The 8,975-nt window shown below is 44.1% G+C and overlaps 1 protein-coding gene across 1 annotated transcript; it reads left to right on the top strand.

Annotated features, from left to right (window-relative positions):
* Positions 1-674: 674 nt before the first annotated feature.
* On the top strand, positions 675-5,573 carry LOC107292049 (heat shock transcription factor, Y-linked-like). The gene is made up of 3 exons (XM_015821109.1): positions 675-756; positions 2,113-2,609; positions 4,797-5,573. The coding sequence occupies exons 1-3, from the start codon at positions 675-677 to the stop codon at positions 5,571-5,573; spliced, it is 1,356 nt and encodes a 451-aa protein (XP_015676595.1).
* Positions 5,574-8,975: the final 3,402 nt, after the last annotated feature.

Genomic DNA, 8,975 nt, shown 5'->3' with positions numbered 1-8,975 from the left:
ATTATTTTTATAATTCATGCCTTTCTCTTACTTTGTTGATGGCTAAGGATTGGGGCCTCGGCGGTTGGCACTGTGGATTTGCATTCGGGTCATTTCCTTCAGAAGTGTCTGTCTTGGGTGCAAAATGTCGGCCCAGTAAAAGCAGGAGGAAACCGGTAACTCTGGCGGGATTCAGCGATGGAAACGGTGGAGTCTGCCTCCACAGAACGACAGTCTTAGATCTGAGTTCAGTTCTCAGCATCAAAGTCATGGTTTGCCACTGGTCATCCAGTTTCACAGTCCCCCACCCCACCCTACCCTGAGTTTTCCTGTCCACAGTTCCCCCTGGACAAAGGCCCACGAAGGGCTTTGCGCTCACACCATCCTGCAGTGGATGGGTGTGTATTTTGGAGAAACCAAAAAGGAGGTTTCTGATGTATGAACCTTCCTGCTTGGTGGAAGTCATGTTCCCCTGTACATAGTATTTATATGAACTTTTGGCAGTGTAATATATTGGGGGGGAGGGGGGAAACACGAGTCTGTACATTATAAATATGTAAAAGTGTTTTTTAAAAGGCTGTACGAAATGTGTCATCACTGGTGCGTGGCTGTCGCGTGTTCTTCTCGGCTTCTATTTCGGTTGAAGTACCTTAAGACCAAGCTCTTCGCACATTTCGATTTTTTCCCCTTGAACCATGAATCTTACTACTATTCGGACGCGGGTCTTCGGTAGGACTGTTGACACTTCCCATGCTGGATTAAATTGCCTTGGAAGAGGTATGTACATTTCCCTGTAAATAGCCCCAGTCTTTGTACCATCTGCGGTGGGGTGGGGTGGGGAGAAAGACTGCCAGATCTTCAGAAAAATGTCCACTTTTGTTAATATTTGGGCAAATCCTGATTTCCCACACCCTCACTGTTCAATAAAGCATCCCCAAGTTTGCTGAGTGCTTTGTTTTTGTCTGAAGCTTATCCACCTGCAGGATTTCTGCAAGCCTATTTTCTTGGAAACTGAAAAATATCAGCCAGGAGTGAGTTTGTAAGCGTGAGCGAACTCTTTAACCTTCTCAAATCTCTGGGGTGGAAGGGTCAGGTAAGAGCTATTGAAGGAGGACTTTGCTGGTGTGAGAGTTTGGTAGAATTTTTATCAGGATCAGAGACACAAATGTAATGTGAGAATCAGAAAGGACGTTGTGCAGCTGCTAGGAAAATGTCCCATCACACCGCAGGAGAATATACAAGAGAGGACAGAAAGAGAAGTAATGATGAGGATTGGGGAACACTGCATGACTCACTGCAGAAGACTACAATACCCTTAATGGAGAAAGACACTTGTTTCGATGCAGCATCCATCAAGGAACCTGCAGCTTCTAGGTCAGGGGTGTCCAACCTTGGCAATTTAAGACTTGTGGACTTCAACTCCCAGAGTTCCCCAGCCAGCTGTGCTTAAAGTTGCATTCTGGGAGCTAAAGTCCACAAGTCTTAAAAGTTGCCAAGGTTGGACACCCCTGTTCTAGGTGGAAAATTGTCCTTTAGCATTGAAAGGTATGTTTTGGATCCCCCCCCCCAAATCTTATTTGTGTATAAACTTGCACCTTCTGAGCAAATGCTAAGTAAAGTTGGCTTGGAGATGAGATGCAGAATTCTTTCTGGATTTCCTTTTCAGGATCCATAGCTGCTCAGGAGAATCTCTTTTAACAATGTGGGATCTTTTGCCGTGTCCCGTCTATCCATTCTTGGCCTCGAAGTGCAATTTAGATATATATATATGGCTACTTTGAGGCGAGCTCTGTAACCCACCTCCCCCCTCTTCCCCTCGACCCCAAATCCTCTCTTCTCCTTCAGTGCAGCTGCAGGCGAGCCTGTCTGAGAGAAAAGGACGGTAATACTAGAGCGGACGATCCTTTGGTCGGAGGTAACACACTCCAGTGTGGGCAGGGTCTATTTTCGTAACACTACAAGGTCTTGAGAAAGGACTTCGAGGACGACCGATCGGAGAACGAAAGGGGGAAAAAAATTATCTGGACGGCCGTGAAAATAGCCGTACCAAACTGTTCGCCGGACTGTAGGCAACCGCTGAAAGTTACCTGGGCGATCCCAGGGAACGGGACGCCGCTCTTCCCCCTCTGCAAGCCCAGCCCGTCTCCGACGAAGAGGAGGCGGGCCCTCCTGCCGTTGCCCTCTCCTCCGCGCCCTTGCACGACAAAACGGCCGCCGGTGACTTCGCCCTGAGGTCCGTGATCGAAGAGGACGCCTTCCAAGCTCTGAGCGACGGTCCCTGGGCGAAGCGGCCCCGCCTGGCCCTCTGCGAGGACGCCGCCGCTCTTGAGGACAACGATTTCCTCTCCCTCACTTTCCCGAAGAAGCTCTGGAAGATCGTGGAGAGCGAGCAGTTCAAGTCCCTCTGGTGGGACGACGAGGGCCACTGCGTGGTGATCGACGAGGAGCTGTTCAAGAAGGAGGTGCTGGAGCGCAAAGGGCCCCTGCGCATCTTCGAGACGGACTGCATGAAGAGCTTCATCCGCCAGCTGAACCTCTACGGCTTCAGCAAGATGAGGCAGAACTTCCAACGGTCGGCCTCCCTCGTCGAGTTTTTAGCGGAGGAAAAGGCCGCCTACGCCTTTAGCAAGGTAAGGCCCGGCTTTTGCAAAACCCACTTAACCGCGGGTTCGACCTTGCTGTAGATCCACCACGGCGTGGGCTCAGGCCGTCCTTTTGCGAAGCCGGCAATGGTGGTTCCACCCTCTTGCATCCACCCCGCTGGGCCCACCACCGTCGCCTTCCTTCCCCCACGGGTACAGCGTGCCGGTGGCTCCTGGCAAAAAGGGTTGTCGTAATTGGGAGTGGACGTGACTCCAAAAAAAATAAATAAAATCCTGCACATGGCATGAAATCAATTGACAAAGGAATGGGATGTTTCCTAGTCCTTCTGCCAGTAAACAAAATATGTTTCACTGAAGGTGAGGAAGGTGCTAACTGAATACAGGCAGTCCTCCATTTACAACAGTCCATTTAGTGACCAAATTACATCACTGAAAAAAGTGACTTATGACTGTTTTTCACACGTACGACCATTGCAGCATCTCCCCTCCCCTCATGGTCACGTGATCAAAATTCAGATGCTTGGCAACTGACTTGTATTGATGACGGTTGCAGTGTCCCCTTGTGCCAATCTTCTGACAAGCCACGACAATGGGGAAGCTAGTTTCACTTAACAACCATGTTACTGATTTACCAAGTGCAGCGATTCACTTAGCAACAGAAATTTGGGGCTCAATTGAACTCATAAGCTGAGGACTCCCTGTACAGGGTAGGTTTGTTACAGCCTACTAGACGTCTTTGTTGTGGCTAAATTCACACAAGATAGCTCAGTAGATTGTGTGAACCCAGACGTTTACAGCTTTTTCAAAGGCTAAGCATCCTACGGCTTCATGTGCTGGATTATTGCAGCCTGTGAATCATTACCGTTAAGCCACTAAGTTATTTCAGTAAAGCAAGAGCAGATACTTGAATGAGCCAATTCTGCTAAGCCATTCAGACAACTGTTTGGTGCTAGTTTTGCTCTGTAGAAAAGCAGTAAGTTGGACAAGTGTATTTCAAGCAGTCTCTTGTTGCAATTAGAGCTTGTAAAGCAAACATAAAAAAAATGTTGTTTTATATTGCACCGCAATGGTAGCGGTATAATCCATCTTCAGTATTCAATGTCCCGGTGCACAATTATTATTTTTGATACAAGACACTGGATGGGGGCAACATCGGGACATGTGCCTCCTGTCTTGTTTTGACTATTTCATTTCTGAAGTGGCTCATGTAGGCGAAATGCATAATTTTCCATCTAGCAGACATTCAGTGGCTTTTAGCTGGTCCCCCTTCATTCTGCAGGCAGCACTTGCCCTGTCTTTTAATATTATGAGCTGCTCTCCAAACATTTGGGCAACACCACTAACTTTAGGCCCATGATATTCTCTGGGCTACAATATCCCCCCGTATTCATGAAAAGGACTGTAAATGGACCATTATAAATCACGAAAAAAATACACGCAAACCACTTTGCTCCATCTAGACCATTGATGACAAGACTTTGTCGTTCGCTGTCCAAAATTTGGAAAATGCCTGACGTGACTCTGCTGGCATGTCACTGCCCACCCTGCCCAGTGAACAAAAGAGAAACAATTCTTTCTGTATTCATTTTTTTTTTTAAAAAAAAAATGCAGTCTACTCCTGTGGTGCTATGTAGTATATAAAGAAACGTCGAATAATTACAAAAATGAAATACGAGTAAAACTCATTTATGGAGGGTCCAGAGGTTGCGCAAGAACCCGGCCTTCTCATGGACTTCCAGAGAGCCTGGAGTGAGAACACAACCCATTCTCGTGTGGCCCCTACAGCCTCCGAAAAACATACAAGAACGGTGTGCCTTGGTGAATAGTTGTTGCACACTAGCATGCCCTCCAGAACTTTGCCGTGCGTGTCACCTTGGGCACGCATGTCATCGGTTGGCCAGAGGAACTGAATATGAATTATATCTTCCAAAAATATGTCCCTCTGAGCCGATGGTTACCATTTGTTTTTCACGAAACCTTAGACACCTCAGTGTTGACGTGGATACTTACTTGTCTTTAACTTCAGTGGCCAGTGGCCACGAATTCTGAATTTACATACTCCTCTGAGTGCAGGACCAAAGCGATTACATTGGGGATTGAAAAAAAATGTCCTATATTCAGGGTCAGAGGTAAACATCGAGAAATGAGAAATGTCTCAGCTTTTGACTCCTCCTCAGAAGATTAACCACTTCCCACTTTTTCCCCCCATTCTAGCTCCAGTTCTACCATAACCCCAATTTCAAGAGAGGGTGCCCTCACCTACTCGCGAGGTGCAAGCGAAGAGTTGGAATCAAAAACATGCCACCCGTGGCTTTCTCCCTAGAGGAAGACTTCGGCGAAATCTGCTTGAAGAGCAGATCCAGAAGCCCAGAAGGTCCACCTTCTCTGGGATCTTCTTCCAGAGAAAATAGTTTCCTGACAACTTCTCCCAAGGACAAGATGCACAAATCTGCTCTCCGGAAGCCACCCGTGACCAAAGGCCTGGCCGGAACGGTAGGTCGTCTGAGAAGTGGTTTCGCTGCTTCTCCAAGTCCTTTGAGGTCTTCAGATCAGGGGTCACCTGAGGACACTGAGAACAAGATCAACCAGCTGGCTCCTTTCCACTTGCCCCAGCACCCCAGCCATGCTCGAGTCAACACCCACGAGATCGATTCCACCACCACCACCTCGGCTACCTCTTTGTATCACGTCATCCCGCCCGTCCCCAACAGTCCCTTTGCGCCAATGATGGGGCTGCCCACCTTCCCCACCATGTATCCAGACTTATCAGCCATGCAAGCTCACTGGGCCAGCATCCTCCCTTTTTGCAATCCGTGGTTCTCCATGCCGATGATAGCGGCCGCTTCGGCCATTTCCATGTCCAGGTCTTCCCATCATCTCCGAACTCCTTCGTACCACCACTGTCCCAACTGCAACTGTACGTCCAATCCCCCGTCCGCTTCCAAAGGGGCTGGACCCAAAACGGCAGAATATGCTGGGTACCATCGGTAAAAAAAAAAAAAAAGGACAGGAGAAGGCTGGAGACGTTTCGAATCTACTTAAAAATAAGGGCATTCAACCCTGGCGTGGACTGAAGAATAAACTTTTGTTCTTCCTGTCTGGTTTACCTAGGTTAACTTCTTTGTATTTCTTTCATCATGGATAACACAGGAGGGGCATTCCCCTCAAAAGGTTTCCTTGTTAAATGTATAGATTGGGGAGAAATAACTAGGGAAGTAATTGCATTGATTTGGATTAATAGCTTCCCAATTCTGTTGCCACAGGTTGTTGTTTTTTTCCTCAACAAAATCCATTCTTGGCCTCTGCAGGCAGCATTTTGAAGTTGGCCAATTGTGGTTAGGAACAATTTGATGTCCATAGCTCACGGGACATCTAAGGGTTTTTAAAATCTGCAGAGGAGATCATTTGACCGGTTAAAAATCTAGAGAATTAGTCATGGCACCAGAACTTGGAAAGGAAAGAAGAGTGAAGGATGCTTGCAAAGGTTGATTCTGGGAACAATATGTGGCATGGTGTTATAGTGGGTGAGTCACAATGACCTGTGTGTTGTCATTGTCATTGTCTTGGGGGCGTTGCCCTCCCGATTCTCAAGGTAGGTATCCTAGAGAATAAAAGTGTGTTTCTCAGTCTTGACCCCTTGAAGATGTGGGGAATTCTGGGTGTTGAAGTCCATGCATCTTCAAGGAGGCATCGTTGAGAAACACCAAAAGTTAACCACTTCCTAAGTTGTTACTACGAATCTGTTCAGTCTACTGAGATCTCCGTAGGTTTACGCAACGAGAAAACAATTACCAGAACAGATTTTGACCTTGATGCTTAAGGGAGAGTGATTGGTTGAAGAAAACATGGGTGAATTGTGAGATTTTTTACTGTGTACCTAGATCTTGTTCGCATTTTTTAAAAGGTGGGGGGGGCAAAAGTTTATTGAATCTGGCGAAAGACAAGACAATGGGAAGATAGGTAGTCAAAGGACCAACAGTGAATTCATCAGTACATTTTAATTTGTTGCTATTGTGACCTTCCTGTACAATATTTATAAATTCCCAGCTTGGATCTGGGCTTAATCAAGTTTGAAGATCTGGTGAAATCAAGAGGACGAGTTACGTTTCGCTGAAGTATTGACTGATTTTTAATAATGCTCATCTTGTTTCTTCTGTTCAGTTTACTTGGTTTCTCTTTTTTTTTTTTTAATACAGCAAATTAATACTTTGAGTAGCCAGAAGCACACTTTACTTTAAATGTATTTAAATTGGCTAAAACATCTACATGATTCTGGGTTTGGTTTGTTTTCCCTAAAACACATTTCTTTTGATATTCATGGATATTGCAAATTTGAACTTTATTCCTTTAATAAAAATGCTAGACAAAAATTAACATCAAGAACTGCAGGATGTAAGCTAAGAAAAGCCTAGTATTGTAATCCTAGCAAATATTTAGTTTGGATGGGAAGTCATCTCTGACACATTATTTATAAACTGTGGGGCGGTTCTCATACTTTTTGATTAACATTTGTCTCCTTAAAGAGACTTCAGCTATTTTTATCATTTTCAGCTACGTATTAACCAAGCAGGAGTTCATTTTATCAACAGCCTCAGATTTGTCACCCAAAGTATTTGCTTTTAATCAACGTGGTGCCACGAAGTTCAGTAACGTTAAATTTGGGCAAAAAGAATCCTGTAGTAACATGGTACGCTGACGATTTGAGATCTAAACTGTGAATAATGAAACGCTTCAAAGCAGATCACCTCATTTATGCGACGAGAATGTAGGTTACCGGATAATGTATGCACGGAGGAAGAGAAAAAAATATGTTTTAAAATAAAAAAAATAAATCAGTGCTTTTAATTAAATGAACTTCAGCTTTATGCCATCTAAGGCTTTTTTTTTTTTTTTAGAATTCCCTGGATACTGCATTTATCCCACATCCAATGATAAGGAGTGACATGGCAGTCCTAAATGCGCCGTTAAATTTATTGTGATCTAAATTGAGAACAGTAGTTCTGTTAAATCCCTCACAAGTAGGATAGCAAGGAAAAAAGTCAAATTATCATATTTACATCTGAATTGCTTAAGTTGCTGAAACCTCCTTTCTAACTCACCGATTTGAGAGCTGCAGAGCCCTGTAATTTAAGGCACATGGGGAATATTTTAAAAGTGTAGATTCAGACTAATTTGTTCAGACTTGAAAAATTCCCTCAACGCTGCCAAATTCTCTCATTGCTTTCAAGAGTTTACATAGACACTATAGAAGCACATATTAAAAATAGGGCATGAAACCACAGAGAGAGAGAGAGAAAGGGTGGAACGCCTAGCATTTTGAGGAATGGGGTTCCATTAGAAAAATAGTACACAATCAGCATTAATGCCATAGGTTTTGGAGGCTCCATTGCTTGTCTTAAATGTATGGGGAAAAAATTACTCTTCCATCCTAAGCGTGCCCAGGACCAGAGTTGGAGAACTTGAGGTCCTACAAACGTGTCTGAAAGACTTCCCAGATGACATAGCCTGTAGGAATGCGAAGATTTGGGAGGTCAACAATTCTGGAAGGCCACAAATTTCTCCTCCTTGGGTGTGATTTGGTTTGTAGGCTTCTCTGGTAAGGGAGGCGGGAGCAGGGAGGGAGCATGAGAAATAGTCCTCAACTTACAACTGTAATTGTGGTCGTTGTGACTGCAGGACACTGCAACAATCATAAATGCAATTGTGAAGAGCCCAAAATGTGGTTATGTGACTTCAGAACTGGATCGTAAGTACCTTTTGGAGTGGATCCATCGTAACTTTCCTAAGTGATTGATCTTAAGTCAAGGACCATCAAATTTGGCCAGAATTCCTGTAGTCCTATTGCGCGCTAATGAAGTCTAAAAATATGAATAATGAAATGCTTCAAAGCAGATCACCTCATTTATGCGACGAGAATGTAGGTTACTGGATAATGTATGCACGGAAGAGAAAAACATGTTTTACAATTTTTTTTTTAAAAAGCCAGTGCTTCTAATGAAATGAACTTCAGCTTGATGGCATCCAATAATAACACCTTTGGAACAGTGCAGAATTCCCTGGAGACTGACTTTATCCCAAGTCCAACGATGAGGAATCGCACAGCAGTTCTGAGCACAAGAGTTAAAATTTGTGGAAGAACGAAGAAATACCTCCAGAAGAAGAAATAATAATAATAAAATATTAGATTGTGCAGAAATGGACAGACTTACTTTAAGGTTGAAAGAAAAAGAAGAAACAGAATATTTTCAAACTTGGGACCTATTTTATCAAAGATTTAGGGATTAGGAATTTAATTTCTATTAGTGAATAAGATACTCAGACAACACGCTTTTGTTGAATAATTATTATTGAACTGTTAAAAAAAAATAAAACTTAAAAAAAAAAAAGTTAAAA

This window comes from Protobothrops mucrosquamatus, unplaced genomic scaffold (genome assembly GCF_001527695.2).
Source record: "Protobothrops mucrosquamatus isolate PMUCROS unplaced genomic scaffold, P.Mucros_1.0 scaffold1252, whole genome shotgun sequence".
NCBI classification, from domain to species: Eukaryota; Metazoa; Chordata; class Lepidosauria; order Squamata; family Viperidae; genus Protobothrops; species Protobothrops mucrosquamatus.
This window is presented reverse-complemented; position numbering and strand designations above follow the sequence as displayed.

Excerpts from the sequence above, each read along its gene's own strand:
- LOC107292049 (XM_015821109.1), top strand. The coding sequence starts at position 675 with ATGAATCTTACTACTATTCGGACGCGGGTCTTCGGTAGGACTGTTGAC. Across the intron at positions 757-2,112 it reads ATTAAATTGCCTTGGAAGAG|CCCAGCCCGTCTCCGACGAA; the intron begins GTATGTACATTT and ends CCCCTCTGCAAG. Across the intron at positions 2,610-4,796 it reads CCGCCTACGCCTTTAGCAAG|CTCCAGTTCTACCATAACCC; the intron begins GTAAGGCCCGGC and ends CCCCCATTCTAG.